The sequence below is a fragment of the Microchirus variegatus genome (genome assembly GCF_963457635.1).
Source record: "Microchirus variegatus genome assembly, chromosome: 10".
Lineage (NCBI taxonomy): Eukaryota > Metazoa > Chordata > Actinopteri > Pleuronectiformes > Soleidae > Microchirus > Microchirus variegatus.
The window spans coordinates 25,209,494-25,229,707 of NC_139811.1; the positions used below are offsets into that span (position 1 = coordinate 25,209,494).

The 20,214-nt window shown below is 42.1% G+C and overlaps 1 protein-coding gene across 1 annotated transcript in view; it reads right to left on the reverse strand.

Moving 5' to 3' along the window:
- Positions 1-14,883: 14,883 nt before the first annotated feature.
- dock6 (dedicator of cytokinesis 6) overlaps positions 14,884-20,214 on the reverse strand; it is a gene marked incomplete at its 5' end in the record, with an annotated part of 45,938 nt that continues 40,607 nt past the window's right edge. Inside the window, 4 exons of the mRNA XM_083895939.1 lie at positions 14,884-15,821; positions 18,267-18,440; positions 18,536-18,642; positions 18,779-18,922. Coding sequence (XP_083752065.1) covers positions 15,782-15,821; positions 18,267-18,440; positions 18,536-18,642; positions 18,779-18,922 — 465 coding nt within the window. The 3' untranslated portion in view covers positions 14,884-15,781. The remainder of the gene's footprint in view (positions 15,822-18,266; positions 18,441-18,535; positions 18,643-18,778; positions 18,923-20,214) is intronic.

Consider the following 20,214-nt stretch of genomic DNA (forward strand, 5'->3'; position numbering starts at 1 on the left):
TACGTAAAAAAGAATAAGGAGTGAAAAAAGGAGCAGGAGTAAAGGAGGGAGAAAGCAGGGATCGCAGTACGGTGATGTGAGGGAGGGTGGGAGTTAAAAAAAAAAGGAGTGGGAATGTGAGGAAAGAAAGGCAAAACTCCCAGAAGAGGAGCGGGGAGAAGACAATAGAAATGCTGTTGAGAGTTTAAGATGGAAACTTCTCTGACTGTTTTCAGATCTGAACTCCACCAGAATGAATCACTGCAAACCCCGCTGCTGCAGCCTGTTATGTTAATGCCTGAATCACAGATCACAGAAAACTGCTCACAACAAATAAGATTTCAAAGGAACTCTGCTCATAATCTGAAATGGCTCCGCCTAGAAGATTACCATCATTTGTGCATTCCACTCCCCAAAAATAGACCGACAATAGAGAATCCCACTGAGAAGCTGCACTCTGTTTCATTAAAGAAAGCTCATTCTTGTCCTTCAGAGGTTTCTTCAATCTAAATAAGAGACCTCTCCAAAGCTTTAAGATAGATGTGCAAAAGAGTTTTAAGTGTTTAATCGGCGTCACAACAAGAGCCACGGTTATGGAGTCATCTGTAAAGACTTCTTTGTCTTCCTCCTCCTCACTCCAGAGCACAGATGGCTTCATTCAGCCAACTGGTCATGAAATCAGGAAAAAATTATTACAACAAACTTCTCTCCTCAAGAGCAGCAGAATGCTAAATGCAAGATGCAACAACAGCCGTTTGTCACCAGGCAGAACGTGGCAGAGTCGTGGATATCAGACTCTTTGATAAACGTGGCCTTCGTCATGCATAACCATGACTCAGCCAAATCATGTCACATCAATATACACGCATATACTTTCAACTGGACCCAAACTGTTCCCACCCCCGGCTGTTGATTCTTAAATAAAAGAAGAAGCCAGTACACAGAAGAAAACTGTAGTGAAATCATGACCAGTGCATTTTTGGACTGACAAGAATCTATGCTCCGGGTCATATTTTTGCATGACCATAGACATTTTCTAAGGTCTAGAGCTGCAACTAACGATTATTTTCGTAATCGATTAATCTGTCGATTATTTTCTCGATTAATCGATGAATCATTTGGTCAGAAAATGTTAAAAAACGTTGATCAGTGTTTGTCAAAGGTGGAAATGATGTTCTCGAATGTCTTGTTTTGTCCGCAAACCAAAATGATTCAGTTTTAACGATTTCTTTGTTATGTGGAGCTTGTGCTCGCATACTTGGACCAGGACAGTGGTCCAGTTGAATGGTAAAGACTTAGGCTGGCTTTACACGGCAACGCTCCCGGGTGAAACTGACAAAATATTTTATCAGATGTGCCTTTCGTTTAGACGGCGACAGCGTTTTTGGGGCTTAAAAACGCAAAAAAAAATGAACCCACCCTCCAGAGTGGAAATCTTAAAAACGCTCCGCTGTCGCGTTCCCGTCTAAAGGGTTGTAAACGCAAAAGTGTTCTCTGAGCTGCTCACGCTGGCTATCCTCCTGTACGCGTTGACGTCAGATCCATGTGCTATACAGACAAACAACAACAAACATGTCGGATTATTATCCATCAGTCGGAAATTCAAGTTGCCTTAGCTGCTCTGATACCTATCCAGGAGTCATTTCAGTAATTAGGCCGAGTTAATGTTTTGGTTTTCGACTGTGGGCGACTCAGCGCTACTAGAGAGAAGTAGAAGGACGTTTCAGCGCATGCAAACTACATCAAATTTTACACACTTTTGCGTCACCGCGTGCATGCAGATTTCCACCCAAAGACGCTCGTCTAAACGCAAAATAAAAAGTGCGCTACGCAACGCCACTTTTGCGGTTTGTGTTCAGATCGTTGTCGTGTAAAGCCAGCCTTAAAAGATCCAGTGTGTAAAAAGATTCTTCAGAAATGTAATCGGACATCTGGTAAGACTTCAGAACGTAACAAATGCAGACTCCTTCATTTCCCAAGTGTTTCAGGGAACTACGGTGGCCTTTGAATACCACAAAGGATGCATAATACGCTTCGACTGGTTTGTCAGTTCAGGCTGCTGTAGAAACATGGTAACTATTTATTTTTATTTTTAAGTGATTACAAACGTATACAAACATACTTCGAGGTTTAATTGGCAGAACAATTATATAAAAACTGTAAGAGGTTACACACTGGACCTTTGATTCTAAATGAAAACATACTGGGCGACATAAGGCGTCACAGTCCAATGGGATGTCTCCTCCTGGTTTGTCTGCCCTTTAGGAAAAATCCCTGTTTTTTACATTAAGGAGTGAGTGGTGGTATAAAGGAGCAGACGGCGCTGTGCTGGAGCAGTCTGGTGCTGGGGGAGAGTGTACATGGCCAAAGGGAGGGGCCATGGGAGCTCACATTACCCCTGGAACAGGAGCAGAGTAAACACTTGCACAGTCTGCTATTGGTCATTGTGCTGACCTCTAACAGGAAACTGTGCAAGGGTGGGACTGCAGAGCGGCAAGGAGCGGCACCGGAAAGAGAGAGAGAGAAAATAAAAATGATCGGAGAGAGAATTCCTATTCAATAGTGGAGGTGGGGGATTAAGGATGAAACTCTGTGCTGAACTCGGCACAGGAGCCTAATGGGAGGAAGATGAAGTCCAGACAGCGGTCAGATCTGGTTGAAGCCCCGTGGAGCTAAGGTTAAAGCTCAGGGCAGCGTGTGCCGTGGTACTAAGCGGAGGGCACAGTAGAACACAGGAAGTAATCTCACAAACTGAGGTGGCGATCGGCCTAAGTGGTTCCCTCTCATGGAGCTTATCAATTACTTCCTGATTCTAGGAGAGCTGTTGATCTAAAGACTGAGCGTGTGTCTGAAGTCGACAAAAAAAACATGTTTGTGTCTTTCACTGGACACCCTGTGGCTTCTCTGAGTGATTAGTCTATTAAAGGGCATCAAGTCAGATAATCTAGACCAGGGGCCTCAAACTCAAAATGAGAAGCTTTATTTATAAAGCAATTTAAAAACAACAGCCGAAACAAGGTGCTTTATACCAGAGATAAATAAAATATAGAAAAACGAGACTAAATAAACCTAAAAACAAGTGACAAAAGCCCAAAACTTCGGGGAAAATTAACTGTCTAGTAATTAAGAAGTTTGTTTGTGTAAAAGTTAAAATGATATCTTTATAACCCATCATGGTGTTGCAATAACAAATAGTATGGATGATATTGCACACCAAAGTAAAACCACAGAAATCAATTCAAATTGAATTTTAAAATAAGTGAAGGGCCACAGAACATCCACTGGGGGCCTGATCTAGACAGTTAAGTGATTAATGTCTGAAGCCTGACAGTTAGACAGTCAATATGCAGTAGTTAAGCAGAAGTATTATCCCTCACTGCTCAGATCAAACGAGGCTGATTAGGTGCTTCACTGCGTTTCAACACAAATATCTACTCAGCCAATCACAGTGCAGCAACTCGATGCACTAGAGCATGTAAACACGGTCAAGGCGACCTGCTGAAGTTCAACCTGAGCATCAGAATGGAGAAGAAAGGTGATTCAAGTGACTTTTTCAGTGTTCGTGTCAGACTTGTTGGCATGAGGATTTCTTAGAAATTGCTGATCTACTGGGATTTATACGCACGACTAAGTCTGGGGTTCACAGAAAGGTTTCTGAATAAGTGAAAATATGGAAGCATCATCACAACAGTAACTTTAAAAACTGCTTGTTGCAACCAAGGTATGCAGAAGCAGCTTCCAACAACACTGCAGCACAGGAGAAAAAAAGACAAATATTTGGTGCCAACCATGCAAATATAAAATAAAATGTGAACATAATATATTCATATTTTATTTTGGGACAACATATTATAATATTAACATGTTATGTTATATTATCAGTTATCTCCTATATTAAACAGCACTAATCCTTACACTAATCCACATTACCACAAAACCATTTAATTTAATGTTGTGTTTTCAGGAAATGGTGGATTTTAAGCCTAATTTTCAACATAGACAACACATGGCCTGGAGTACACCAATCCTCTGTCTATTGTTGTAACACAACAGTCACTCCATCGTGCAGTAAAACTGTCCACAACAGCTAATCAGTATTTGACAGTGACAGACAGTCTCATGAAGGTTCAGGGTGTAATTTCATTAGCCCTCACTAAACCATTTAGATGCCCGGCGTGTGGCCTAGTGTGCAAATGGGGTTTACAGCCCTGCATTCCACTGCAGAAGCCCTGTGTCCAAACGCTGGAATGAGACAATCACATTCCAACTCAGGAGAAAAGAAGGTGAAAAAAAATGCAGGAAAACCGGATCAGGAATTCCCCAAATCTGCAGCCTGGGGAGTACGGGGGGTCCCTGTGAGGAAGAGTCAGTTTTCACTGTTATTACACTGTCACTCACTGAAAGTGAAAACAGTGAGGCAGTTCTAGTCGCCACTTTGAGCACAAAATATTACAGAGCAACTTATCCTGCCGCCATTAAAGTTAACAGGTTTAATTTATGGCCTCATTGTTCAGCAATGTGGGGATTAAAGCATTTAGTCTGAGTTCCTAGTCTGAAGTTCAGAGCAACCATAAAGTGTCCTTAACTACTATTGCTAACAATGCTTAGCCCTTGATACGTTTGTTTCCATGTTTTTCAAACTCCCAGTTCCGACTTCGATCTCCATGTAAATGTACCATTATTATTCTGCCTCTGTTTGGTCTTCGTGAACAGAAACAATGGCAACATCATTTATTTGCTGTGTCCTTCTTCTGAAAACTGGCTCTGTCAAGCAAAACTATCAGACTTGACTGAGGGTGCAGATAATCTACTGATTTTTTTTTTACTAAGTGGAATCCAATTCTGACTGTTTTTGTGGATGCAGTAACCCAGGGGTGTCAAACTCATTTTCACTGAGGGCCACATCAGCATAATGGTTTCCCTCAAAGAGCCAGATGTAACTGTCATACAGAAATTATGTAACTAAATGTAACCAAATATAATGTAAAATAAAGGTAACTACTCTGTAAAATATTGCTAAATAACTTTCTTTATTTATTACTTATTAAATTTCACTCGTCACATGATGCATAGCATATACAACAATACACTGTGATCCAGTGGCGGCGTGGTCGCTTTGCTGGTCACACAATTGCCATGCATTGTGGGAAATGTAGTTTATGGTCAACGCACGACTTAAAGCAGCATAGACCTATTTTAACACAGATTTTTAAGACCAATTAATCACTCGCGGTCCACATAAAATGACGTGGCGGGCCACATCTGGCCCCCGGGCCTTGAGTTTGACACATGTGCGGTAACCTTTCTTTACTAGTTGCTGTTGCTTTGGTCTGTCTTAATATGAAACTAATCACTTCCTGTGTGCAGGGTGGGAATGTCTCGTGACACGAAATGTAAACAGAACAATACTGAAAAACACAGAGAGAGTTGTGTAGCAGCTGAAATTTTGCCTGAATTAAGTTGACCCTTGAATGTAGTAAATAAATATTAAATATTACATAAAACATTATCCCATTTTCCAATAAGAATTATATAAATATATGGGTTGACTGACAGATTCTAAAAAGTCTAGGTCATCCATCCATTTTCAGGATAAAGCGGAAAAGAAGGTCCTCTGTTATACTGTTTATCTCACTGTTGTTGGACCTTTGCGTGTGAAATAAGGTGAACTGAGATGAACTGAATTACATATAATACATAATATTATACACATGGTCATAGCTGCAGACCGGACGTTAACGTGACAGCATGAAAGACAGGACAGAGTCCATCCAGAGAGCCAGGCAGCTGCTTCACAATCTACTCTGGTAATTTAACACACACAGCAGCTCATTACACAACAGCAGCACAGTGGCGTATTGTACAGTGTGATGCCGTGTTATCATCCTGATGACTACCCCCCCGCACACACGCACACATCCTGCCAAGTTCTGCATGTCCTTCAATGAAACAACATCTGATGTGTTTACTGATGAATCCACAGACAGTCCGCCACACATGTCACGAGACATCCCGTCTCACAGTGACAAACAGTCGTCTACACTAACGTGAATCTATTGTACGAGTTAGCGGAAGAAACAGTCAAGGAACACATGTACATTTCACTTGTTGATGAGATGTAAAGGCCACATTATACTTCTCCGACTGGGTATGCGTAATCCGACTGCGTCACCACGGAGACGCCTCGAGCCTTTATACTTCTGCGTCGTGGTGACGGATACGCGCTGCAATTTCCCGCCCGATCAGTAGGGGTCGCTGCGCAAGGTTGTTGTGCTTCTGGCTACAGTGAGCAATGGTGTCCGAGAGAGAAAGAGAGAGAAAGACTGTTGTTGTTGAAACAGTGGCAGTTTCTCACTTTTCTGTGTCACGGAACGCAGTTTTAAGATAATTTGAGGCGAGAAATTGGCCATTTAGAGTCTAAACATGTGCTGTGTGTGTTAAGATATGACGTATTTATAGTTTGGCAGCGGCGTTATCGGCGGGGATCAGCCCCGCGTCTGTGGACGCTCGGTGCTCACTGTGAGCCAGCACAGAGCAGCTTAGCTCGGCCTGTCCTGAGGACAAATCGCAGCTCTTGCTATCTCCGTTTTCCCTTGACGGAGTGACGGACACTTAAAAAATATTTCCTGCAATCGGAGACGACGCAGAGGCTCTCTGACAGGCTCTACGTCGACGCAGAGGACTCTGCGTAACCTACGCAGAGCACTTTACGCAGAAGTATAAATTGGGCTTTACTCAGTATCGGTCAGTGCTGATCAAGTGATTTAAACCAATCGATCCTAAACATTTATTGAATGCTTCACGAAGCACAGACTGTGAAAAGGTAAACAAGAGATATCAGATTGATATCGGTATTGAAAGATAAAATTGGTGTTGAGCCATTCTTAATCTTAGTTTGGGATTACTCTTGAATTTGCTGGGCCTGATTCTTATTATAGCCCAGTGATTCCCAAAAACTGGGTTATGGGAGACTTCTTTTTGGGTCCCCAAATAAATCTGCATAACGTTCCCAACTTTTTAGTCCACATTAGAAGTTTAAATAAAATGCATACAATTAAATTTGAATGATCATCTTTTAGGAAATGATCCTTTTTACCAATTCAAAATGATATTAGGTGTTACATATATGGCTGTACATGTTGTTCTTGTCATGATTTATTAATGTGATTTGGGTCAGGACAGTTTATCATCTTCAAGAAGTGAGTCAGTCTCCTGAGAGGAAGTTTGGAAAACACTGATGTAGCCAGTGGGGAGCTCCCAGACAACAACACAACCTTTGGGACTTTTCACTTGTGTTTGCACTGGGACAAATGACATAAGCTCGTCCATCTGTGCAACACAAATTCAGGACAGTAGAATGTCAGTTGATGCTATAAGCGCTTTTGAGTTCAGCCAGTCAGAGCAAAGCTGCATCACTCAAGGTTCTTCCTGGGCGGAGAACGTTCCTTCCCTAAATTAGGATCAAAAAAGGTCCCAGAATTCCTACCTAGAGCTACAATTGATCCCAGTTCCTGTGTGATGGGGATACTCCAAAAAAGGAGGTACTTTTCCAATAGTTCCAATAGTGTGATGGAGACGTCTGGAGACGTTTTCAAGAAATTTCATTCAGTTCTTCTAGTTGCCGAGTACGCTGGTGCTATGGCTAGCGCAAGTCAATGGTACCTGCTAGCATGGCATTAGAAACTCTCATACCGACTCCACAGTGCACCTGAGGCAAATCAGTTGCAACGGCAGACTATCGATGTACAAATCTGAGATTTACTGTCAGAGCCTGAGACTGAAGTCACTAAAGAAATACTGAGTAAAGAACTGTCAGAATATACATTTCTCACAGTTCCTTACTGCTTGCTACACTTACATGGAAAATGATAGCAAACATTTCCACGATATGTTACGTCTAAAGACTTACATATTGCTGATTTCATTCATTTCGTTTTCTTTTTTCCCCTGTAAATGACTGCCTGGAAGTAAATTAGAGAAAATCTGTCAAAGCCACTAAAGACCCTGAAGAAAACGCAGCATTTCCCCTAAACCGTGAATCATTTGTGTTTTCAGTCTTGTTTACTGTCTTCTTGCTGACACACACAATCCTCAACATCTCCTGAGGCTGTAAACACCCTCTGACTGACCACTGACCGGCTTCAGGCGGCGAGACGAGCAACTGTGAGGCAGCGGGAAAGCACATGACGAACATCTGGAACTAATAGAAACTTTGCAGAATGCAGTGCACAGACCCACCCTCTCCCCGGAGTCCTTACAACAGTCTCCAGCTATTCACTTTCTCCTGTTCCTTTCTATTTTCTGGGAGGGGGGGGGGGTTTCTGTCACATTTGCTGCAACACAACATGTGTGAGACTTGAGGCAAACGTTTCACAATGAAGGACAAACACAAGCAAACATCTACATGTGTTTTGCTGGTTTGGACTGGCAGAACAGCGTGTGTGACACACACACACACACACACACACACACATGCTGGTTTGCACAGCTATACTTGTAAGGAATCACCCACTTCAATTCATTTGAACAACCAAACCAAAGCCTTATCTATAACCACAACCAGTTAATGCCTAACCCCAACCACAATTTAAACGATAACCAGCTGTTCACCAGACATGAGGTTCTGCCTCATTAGGACTCTATGAGGATTAGACTGACCCAGACCAGGTCATTGATGTGCCTAAAAGGTCCTCAAAAGGTCACAAATACCAGTGCACACATATTATTTTGCCCAGCATACACAGTGAGGACACTCATAGACATAATGTCTTACCCTTAAGTCTTACCCATAAACAGCTCTTTTAAAGATGTGAGTGTGACACAAAATGTCCAATTTCCTGAGGTTTTCCTGTGAGTCCTCACAAAGATTAATGCAAACACACACACACACACACACACACACACACACACTGCAGCTGCAACTCTGAAACTCCAGCTTTGATCAGGTTAAAAAAAGGGAACTCTTATATGTATATTTGCATAAAAAAAACCAGATTTCTTTCAGAGATTTTTAGGGGTTTGAACCACAATTTAAACCTTAACCCTACACTTAACCAGTTCCTAACAAATTAGGTTCTACCTCATTAGGACCAAGTTTTGCTTTGATTGAGGACTATACTGGACTATACCAGGTCAGTGTGTGTGTGCCTGAAAAAGGTCCTCAAGAGGTCACAAATACCAGTACAGAGAGGACATAATGCATTCACTAACCCCTTATTCTAAACTTAACCATCACAACGTGCCCAAAACCTAATTCCAACCTTTAAACCAACTCAACCCATAAACAGCCCTTTTAAAGGTGTGAAAGTGACACACACACACACGCACACACACACACAGTGGCTGCAACTCTGAAACTCCAGCTTTGATCGAGTTAAAATGTAGTCATTGTTGAAAAATACTAGATAATACTACAAATGTGCATTAACTCCTGTACATGACATTTTTATAAATATGTTGATATAAATATATGTATAAAAAATAAAAACGGTTACTGTCAAAGATAATGTGCATTTTTGGCGAGTAAACCAATTTCTTAACAATAATAATAATAAAGACCCACCTCAGTGTGTCAGAAGCACTTAAAGCTGCATTACAGTGAATATCAGCGTGTTTCTCGCCGTGATAATGAAGGGTTTTCCGTTAACGGCGCTGCTGCCTGAGCCTCCTCCACTGATGCTCGGAACAAAAAGACACGCACCAGAGGAGCGACCATGAGACTGACACTGAAACCTCGGGAATAAAAACACACAACACACTAATGTGAATTTAGAGTAAACAAAGGCAGACCGAGCAGGGAGAGGGAAAACGAGGGGTCAAAGCTGCGGGTTTTGCGAGGATAAAGGAGCCGTTAGTTGTCGGAGAGAAGCCCGGGAGGAATGAGCAGAAAAAGACCCGACGCTTCACAAAAGAAGTCACACTCAGAGGAAGGCGCTCAGCTGCCAAATATACGCTTAGAGACATGGAAAAAAAGACCGAGGCTGCAAATAAATAAACAAGTAAATAAAAGAAATACAAGTTTCTTTGTTTTTCTGGTCTAGTTATTTTTCCCGCTGCTCTTCTTACCTGCCCTATGGAAATTCTTGCAGCCGCCTCGGCCCAGGAGCGCTCACTGACAGGGAGACAAAAACACCGCAGCTAAGATGCTCCGCGCCTCCTCCTCCTCCTCCTCCTCCCGCTGCTCTTAAAGGGCCAGCGACCACCAGCAGCTGCTGTCACAGTCAACAGAGCATCTTCAGACAACTGCAGGACAACAACCCTTCAAGGGCTTTAAAGAGCCTGCAAGACAAGAATCGTCAAGGTCTTTAAATATACAAAATCAGGAACCTTCAAGGTCTTTAAAGAGCCTAAAAGACAAGAAGACCAGGGTATAAAAGAGGCTACAAGACTTCAAGATCTCGACAGAGCCAGTAAGACCTCAACCTTTAAGGTCTTTATAAGGATCCTGCAAGAGCTCAGTCTTCCATACATCAGGAACTTTAAGGGTCTTTCAAAAATCAGCAACGCAGCAACCTTCAGGTTCTAAAGAGACTACAAGGCAGGAACCTTCAAGGTTCTTAAAGAGACAAGTCAGGAACCTTCAAGGTTCTTAAAGAGACTACGAGACAGGAACATTCAGGATCTTAAAGAGACTACGAGACAGGAACCTTCAAGGTTCTTAAAGAGACAAGTCAGGAACCTTCAAGGTTCTTAAAGAGACTACGAGACAGGAACCTTCAGGTTCTTAAAGAGACTACGAGACAGGAACCTTCAAGGTCTTTAAAGAGACAAGTCAGGAACCTTCAAGGTTCTTAAAGAGACTACGAGACAGGAACCTTCAAGGTTCTTAAAGAGACTACGAGACAGGAACATTCAAGGTTCTTAAAGAGACAAGTCAGGAACATTCAAGGTTCTTAAAGAGACTACGAGACAGGAACCTTCAAGGTTCTTAAAGAGACTACGAGACAGGAACCTTCAAAGTTCTTAAAGAGACAAGTCAGGAACCTTCAAGGTTCTTAAAGAGACTACGAGACAGGAACCGTCAAGGTTCTTAAAGAGACAAGTCTGGAACCTTCAAGGTTCTTAAAGAGACTACGAGACAGGAACCTTCAAGGTTCTTAAAGAGACTACGAGACAGGAACCTTCAAGGTTCTTAAAGAGACAAGTCAGGAACCTTCAAGGTTCTTAAAGAGACTACGAGACAGGAACCTTCAAGGTTCTTAAAGAGACAAGTCAGGAACCTTCAAGGTTCTTAAAGAGACAAGTCAGGAACCTTCAAGGTTCTTAAAGAGACTACGAGACAGGAACCTTCAAGGTTCTTGAAGAGACAAGTCAGGATCCTTCAAGGTTCTTAAAGAGACTACGAGACAGGAACCTTCAAGGTTCTTAAAGAGACAAGTCAGGAACCTTCAAGGTTCTTAAAGAGACAAGTCAGGAACCTTCAAGGTTCTTAAAGAGACTACGAGACAGCAACCTTCAGGTTCTAAAGAGACTACAAGGCAGGAACCTTCAAGGTTCTTAAAGAGACAAGTCAGGAACCTTCAAGGTTCTTAAAGAGACTACGAGACAGGAACATTCAGGATCTTAAAGAGACTACGAGACAGGAACCTTCAAGGTTCTTAAAGAGACAAGTCAGGAACCTTCAAGGTTCTTAAAGAGACTACGAGACAGGAACCTTCAGGTTCTTAAAGAGACTACGAGACAGGAACCTTCAAGGTCTTTAAAGAGACAAGTCAGGAACCTTCAAGGTTCTTAAAGAGACTACGAGACAGGAACCTTCAAGGTTCTTAAAGAGACTACGAGACAGGAACATTCAAGGTTCTTAAAGAGACAAGTCAGGAACATTCAAGGTTCTTAAAGAGACTACGAGACAGGAACCTTCAAGGTTCTTAAAGAGACTACGAGACAGGAACCTTCAAAGTTCTTAAAGAGACAAGTCAGGAACCTTCAAGGTTCTTAAAGAGACTACGAGACAGGAACCGTCAAGGTTCTTAAAGAGACAAGTCTGGAACCTTCAAGGTTCTTAAAGAGACTACGAGACAGGAACCTTCAAGGTTCTTAAAGAGACTACGAGACAGGAACCTTCAAGGTTCTTAAAGAGACAAGTCAGGAACCTTCAAGGTTCTTAAAGAGACTACGAGACAGGAACCTTCAAGGTTCTTAAAGAGACAAGTCAGGAACCTTCAAGGTTCTTAAAGAGACAAGTCAGGAACCTTCAAGGTTCTTAAAGAGACTACGAGACAGGAACCTTCAAGGTTCTTGAAGAGACAAGTCAGGATCCTTCAAGGTTCTTAAAGAGACTACGAGACAGGAACCTTCAAGGTTCTTAAAGAGACAAGTCAGGAACCTTCAAGGTTCTTAAAGAGACAAGTCAGGAACCTTCAAGGTTCTTAAAGAGACTACGAGACAGGAACCTTCAAGGTTCTTAAAGAGACTACGAGACAGGAACCTTCAAAGTCTTTAAAGAGACAAGTCAGGAACCTTCAAGGTTCTTAAAGAGACTACGAGACAGGAACCTTCAAGGTTCCTAAAGAGACAAGTCAGGAACCTTCAAGGTTCTTAAAGAGACTACAAGACAGGAACCTTCAAGGTTCTTAAAGAGACTACGAGACAGGAACCTTCACGGTTCTTAAAGAGACAAGTCAGGAACCTTCAAGGTTCTTAAAGAGACAAGTCAGGAACCTTCAAGGTCTTTAAAGAGACAAGTCAGGAGGAACCTTCAAGGTCTTTAAAGACACAAGTCAGGAACCTTCAAGGTTCTTAAAGAGACTACGAGTCAGGAACCTTCAAGGTCTCTAAAGACACAAGTCAGGAACCTTCAAGGTTCTTAAAGAGACTACGAGTCAGGAACCTTCAAGGTCTTTAAAGAGACAAGTCAGGAACCTTCAAAGTTCTTAAAGAGACTACGAGACAGGAACCTTCAAGGTCTTCAAAGAGAGGACGACCATTGTGGGGTTTTCTAAGGCCAATGGCTATTTTATTTTAAACTCAGGCAGCACATGGTCCATAATTGATCCCGATTTCTTTTGGTTCATGGATTTGGCCAATTTGTTTTTAACTGTTTAACTTCAGTAACCAGTTAGAAAACAACACCAACAGTCTGCCCCAATCTACATTTCATAAACAAATTACATATGAACTAAATATTAAAAACATGAGACAGGTCAACAAAAACTAAAATAAATACATTTTTGGATCTAAAAAAAAAAAGTGACCTTTACCAACATAATTGGTGGATTAATAAATAATAATAGACAAAAATGATTATTAAAAAAAAATAACACACAGCAAATATCACGGTCTGCGTCTATATCTGCTGTTAAGTGGAAAACTCCCATTCTTCAGCTCTCTTTGGCAGAACCACCACAGGTCGCCGTGAGGTACCAAACTGTAAACGTGAGGCTCTGGGTAATTACATAAACATTGCAGGCAACTGCAACGTGGGTTGTTCCGGTGTCACAGGAAGTTTAACTGATGGTACAGAAACTAAGGCCTGAGAGACATCTGGATCTGTCAAAGACTGCAGAGAAGTGATGCAGCATCGTGGATCAAAGTGTTGTGGTTGTTCCTGAGGAGAAATGTTCCCACGTTAATTAAATAATCAGTGAAACGCTCACCTCTTCTATCATGGACACAATAACTTTCACCACATACTGTACCTGCTGTTCCTGGAGAAAACCACATTTTAAACATTTACAAAAACTAGGAAAACATGTACATTATCATGCATGTAATATACAGAATATGTATCCATGTGCTCAATGCAAATGTTCCGTATGGTTATCTTTTCAGTATTTCTTCTGTGTGTTTAAATATACATTACATAATCATTGAAAATGCCTCGATGACTAGAACATTTAGCCAAAAACACTGTCATAACAGTAAAAACAAGAAATTGTGCATTATACACAAAATTACCATGTTACAAAAGTATAAAACCACAATTAATGTGCACATACTGAAGTAATAACAGTACTTTCACTGGTAGTATGTACCAGTATAGTCTCACAGCGGCTGGAATTAGCAATTAGACGACTCTGTGTGTTTAGTCTTCAGCTCTGGAGCCTCACAAACAAAAGCTGACCAGAGGCGTAGGAAGAAAAATTTAATAGAAAGCAGTAAAAAAAAAAAAAAAAATAGAAAAAAGTACAAGTGTAAAATAAATTAAAAAAAATTGTTCGATCGAATTGGTAAAAAAAACAAAACAATTTTCAGTTTCATAAAATAACAAAAGCTCAGATATGTTAGTAGGTACAGTGTTAATAATGTGCTGCAGTTCATAGTACTACAATAGTGCAATATAACATACAGTAGTTGGAATATAAATCTTACACAGCCACGATGTGTCGTACATGTGTCACACATCTGGAATGCTGAACGATGTCGGCTTAAAGCTCCACAGACAAAATGTACATTGTTGTTCAGACTGCCGTGTTCCATATAAATTGGAAGTCGGAACTGGGAGTGACATCACTTTGGAGTTAATACCAGTCGACAGCGACGCCCCAACGTGTTAATCTGCCATGGATGTCCATGGATGAAAATGGAACTACTTGCTGTGTACGACTGATTTAATGTAGCCCTCCCGGAATCCTATTTGGTTGGTGAGTTTGCTCCAAGTTTCTGAATAGGAAATCCGAGTTCCGACTGCAAACGGAACACACACATCTGGTGAGGAGGGACGATCAGGAGACATCTCGTTGAAGGCAGTGGTTCTGTGATAAACATCTGATGTGACAGCAGTGCATTACAAGAGAATTTCACAGTTAAAAAAACAAAAACATTTACCCCCCCATTTAAACCCCCCCCCCCCCCCCCACTCACTAATGCTTTCCTCTAATGCTATGTCTGTCTCCCACCATGCTGAGACAGAGTGTGGACACAGTGTCCCCCCCCCCCACCTACTATAATGAAGACAACGAAGTCTGCATCATTTCTAACGGGAGGTGGGAAGATATACTGTTTATGTGACGAGTTGAGGAAGAAGGAATGTCATGAAAGTTATTTGGTCTGTTGGTAATGTAAGCGAAAAACTCCCTGGGAATATTTCTGGCAGTTAGGGACACACAATATCATCGGCACGATATATCGATATGGGCCGATTGGCTTTTTAAAATCGGTTAATCAGGCCTAAGTTACCCCAATGTGACTAATGAGTAAAGCAGTAGGCTGAATAGCCTGCTACCTCTGGTAATCTGGTGCCCTCTACATGCACAATTTCTTTATATTTATTCATGTCTTTATGCAAAATATTGTGTTATTTCACTACAAAAGTGACTAAATGATAGGGCAAATGTACAAAAGCACTCTGATATAGTGGATAACAGCAAAAAGTCCAATATCGCGCATCCCTGCTTGCGGTGAAATGAAACAATAACGCCACAGCAGGAAAACAGTCATGAACAAATCTGCGGGTGATTTGGATGCAGCATGTTTGTTTGGCAGCTCTCATTCCAATAAAACCCTTTAGTTTAAAACCAGTCCAGGCTCAGAGAGTCTTTGGTCAGTCAGTGAGGACACACATCAGAGCCCTGCTCCAGGTGACTGTGTTTACAGAACAGATAACCTTCCAGCATAAACAGCTGAGCGTCTGCTCCTACAGAGGTGTGAGAGTGGTGGTGATGGGGGGGAAAGAAGTGTCAAGTGTGTGTGTGTGTGTGTGTGTGTGTGGGGGGGGGATTATAGAATGACTGGGTGTCCATAGGGTGGGGGGGGGGGTAAAATAACGGGGCCAGACAGTTGGTGTGCAGATCAGACGGGGGAGGGGATGGTAATAATTTCTAAAGCTTGTTATTGTGTTGTTTTCCAGTTTTCTGTCTCCTCATCAGTCGACTTTCCGCAGACTGGACCGACTGTAGGAGTTCCTGAAAAACAGGGAAGCAAGACGGTCAAGAATCTAATTGAAGTCATTTGGTTTATTTTGCTGAATAAAAGTCAAATTACACAAGGACAAGGCACAGTGAAAGTGTAGCTAATTTTAGGGCTGCACTATTTTAATAATCAATTAATTGATTGGAGTGTTTTTATAATAATTCTAACACATTTCTAGCTTCTTAAAAGTGAATATTTTCTGGTTTCTTTACTCCGTATGAGAAATAAATAATTAAACTGAATTATTTTGGTTCGTAGACAACACATTTGAGCACATCATCATTTCAAGGGGAAACACATTTTTTGATTAAATTTGGGAAATAAATGACTAACAATGAGTAATCAATTATTACCTAAATTTGACACTTTATAAAAATGTCTGCCTTGCCTACATTATTGCGAATAGTTTTTAATGGAAATATTCTCCTCCACTTTTTAAAAATTCTTCATCCAGATGAAAATAAGCTACGGTTTTGACAGTGTTCCAGGGCCACAGCACAATTACACACACCATAAATTTGTGTTCAAGTTTCCTTGTGACAGTTGCACGATTTGTAAACATGGCATTAAAAAAAGAGAAAAGAAAGAAAAAAAAAAGAAGAGCCTGTGTTTACCCTTAACCAGAACCAGAACCTTTCAAGTGTAAAATCATTCTGGGGTGTAGTTTCAATTCTCCACCATCTAATCTTTTTTAACCTCTTCGTCCCTGCTCGAAAATGACATGCCCAAACTAAATAGAGTAAATCTCTGCAGTTACAAACTCTACGTGAATTATCTTGGTATCAAAATAATGATAACAATTGTGAGTTTCACTGTAGATGCCACTGTGTCAGAGTAAATGTACATAGAACACAGCATAAATGAAGGATTTTTTTCTCTCGCCTAAAAAAATATTGCATTTTAAAACAAATAGCACCTTTAAAATATGCAGTAGGAGCTTAAAACGCATGGAGGCCATGTAACAACATGTGGACATGAGCTGTGCAAAGTCTGATGCTGTTGAAGTGAAGCAGAGTAAAGTTGCAGAGGTTTTAGTAAAGAGATGTCTCGGCATTCTCTCTTTTGGCACAGTTTGGCACAATCTGTGCCATTTGAGATTTCTTAGGTACCAAATTATAAAAACCCATTTAATTTTATTTACATGTCACTATTGGTCTAAAAAGAACTTGTTTTGAAAAAATGATGATAACTCGTTGTAAATCGATGCTCCCTGTGCGGTGCGTAATAACTCTGTGGCTCGGCAAGCGTCTTCAGATACGCAGCGCCATAGCTCTAGCTTATCTTGGTCAATTAGGGTGATTGACATCGTTTTAAACCTCTAAACCGGTAGAATCAGACCCCGGTCTCCAAATGCGTGGGAATCACTTCATTAGCGAGTCAAAAGGACATAAATGCATATGACGCATTTGTGCGAACATTCGCCCTTCTCTGATCAGAACGATCTAATGTCACTCTGTAATGATCAATCACACCGGGATTTGTCCCCAAAGCATGCTGGGAAGTGTAGTTCTTCATTAGAAATGGTTTTGTTCCAGTGGAAATAACTTGTTTTGATAAACAGCAAAGGTAAGACAACATTTCTGCTTGTATTTCTTGAAAGTCAGTTGTTGTTTTGCTCTTATTTTGGGGCTGGATCCGTGAATCTTGGTCGTAGAGTGATAAAAATGGTCCAGCCAACACATGTTATTTTTGTCTACATAATCACGCTGTCGCTCCGGTGCCGCTTTTCAATGTGTGTGCTATAACGTTTTTTTCGCTCCTGGTGGTTTGATCCATCAATGTTTTAACTGTGTTTCGTGAACATAATCTTACCAACGACATATCTGTTGATCATTACACAAAACAACACTCATCATGTAATAACAAACCTCTGATGTCATTGTTTCATGTTGACATGGATACACAGAAACAAGAGGCTACACTACAGGCCGCATTAGTATCTCCTTGAATGGCAAAAAAGCAAGAATGAAGTAAAACTGCCTTATATTTAAGTTAAAACTGAATAACTGTAATAGTTGGAGTAGGCCTTTAAATATGTATTTTTCTCGGTGCTGAATCATTGCTGTCACAGGTCGTGTTGACAGCATTATTATGAAATGCGAGACACACTAAAAACACAGGCTGATGCCACAGGCAGACAAATAAAAACAAATAAATATGACGACGGTTTCTACAGACAAAGAGATTCTTCAGGAAACATCCTTTATTTTATTAATCAATGTAAGAAAATATGAGAAACATGACAGTTAGTGATGATAAATGGAGAGCGCACATCTATTCAAACACAGATGGTATTAATCTATGACCTGGAGTGAAGCAAAGTCTGGTTTTATGTTTCTCTTTTGTTGGTTTGATGGGGTCTGAGAAGCAGCATGATCTCATGTTGTGTGACTGTCCGTGTGTAGGCGTCTGCATGTGTGTGTCGTGTCTCAAATTACCGTTGTGTTTGTGTCGTCTGAGCTGGCAGGGATCTGTATAGCTGGGGGATCTTGCGGTTGATGAGAGGACCCAGAGCTTCTTTCAGCTTATTGTAGTTCCTCTCCAGTTCTCGGTGGTACTCCTTCTGATCTGGGCCAATCAGAGCCTTATTTTTCCTCAGGGCATCCTCACACCTGCCAGAGAAAAGAGCGGTTGAGACGTCAGGAGTTGGGATTTGTTTTTATTAGTTACACAGTGGTCTGTGTCTGGGCTGAGGGTGTGTCATCACCTCTTGGTGAAGTCTTTAAAGCAGAGGCGCAGTTTGTTGTGATGTCGAAACAGCTTTGGGTCATTAGGAATGTCGGAAAGAAAGACCTGCGCCACCTCCAGGGGGCCCTGCAGCGAGAAGACCTGTTACATATCTGCTGAGGAATGTCAGCCACTGCTTACAACAGTGACTCAAACTTTTAACCCCACTCTCCTGGGATTACTGCTCCAGGAGGATGTGAAAGAAGAGCTAATGAAGAGAGACCTGGTTGACAGTGGTGCCCACGGAGCCCTGCAGCACCATTTGCAGCATCTTAGAGTCGGCAGGGTCTTGGGTTGTGGCAAAGGCGAGCTCTTGGGTTTTCTTCTGCATGTCCTCAATGGCCACTTCCATGGGGACAAGAATAATCTGGAGAACAAAACAAGACAGGAGGAGGAAAAAAAAAAAGACAAGCATAAAACTTTCCATAATCCCAAACTGTAACTGTAATCCCCAGTTGTAGCCTGTAAATTATCTAATTTCATAATTTTCAATTGTTTTATCCTTTTTACTGTCATTCTTATCTTTGTTTTCTCCCCTTCTATTATTTTTAACCTACTTATTTCATTGTTTTTTTTTCTCATCGTTTTACTGTTTCTTTCTTATTTGTCTTTATGCACTGATCTCAGCCTCCCAGGTAAGATCTTTTCGGGGGTCCTGGAGAGGAGAGTCCTTCGGATAGTTGAACCACGGATCCAGGAGGAACAGTGTGGTTTTCGTCCTGGTCGTGGAACGGTGGATCAGCTCTGCACTCTCTGCAGGGTCCTGTAGTGTGCATGGGAGTTTGCTCAACCAGTCTACATGTGCTTTGTGGACTTGGAGAAGGCATTCGATCGTGCCCCTCAGGGACTCCTGTGGGGAGTGCTCCGGGAGTATGGGGTCCCGGAACCCTTGGTAAGGGCCATTTGGTCTCTGTAGGACCGGTGCCAGAGCTTGGTCCCCATTGCTGGCAGTAAGTCGAATCCGTTTCCAGTGGGAGTTGGACACCGTTCATAACCTCTATGGACAGAATTTCTAGACGCAGCCAGGGCGTTGAGGGAGTCCGGTTTGGTGAGCTCAGGATTGGGTGTCTGCTCTTCGCGGATGATGTAGTCCTGTTTGCTTCATCGAGCCGTGATCTCCAGCTCTCACTGGAGCGGTTCGCAGCTGGGTGTGAATCGGCTGGGATAAGAATCGGCACCTCCAAATCCGAGACCATGGTCCTCAACCGGAAAAGGGTGGAGTGCTCTCTTCGGGTCGGGGGTGAGAATCTGCCCCAAATGGAGGAATGGAGCGGGAGATCGACAGACGGATTGGTGCGGCGTCTGCAGTAATGCGGACTCTGCACCGGTCTGTCTTGGTGAAGAAGGAGCTGAGCCAAAAGGCGAAGATCTCAATTTACTGGTCGATGTACGCTCCTATCCTCACCTATGGTCACGAGCTGTGGGTAGTGACCGAAAGAACAAGGTCGCGGATACAAGCATGTCTCTCGGTTGGCCTGGGAATGCCTCGGGATTCCCTCGGAAGAGCGGGACGGAGAGGCCGGGGTGAGGGGAGCCTGGGATTCTCTGCTCAAGCTACTACCCCCGTGACCCGACCTCGGATAAGCGGGAGAAGATGGATGGATGGATGGCACTGCCCTCAATTATTTTCATCCCTTTTGTCACAAACTCTTGCTCCTG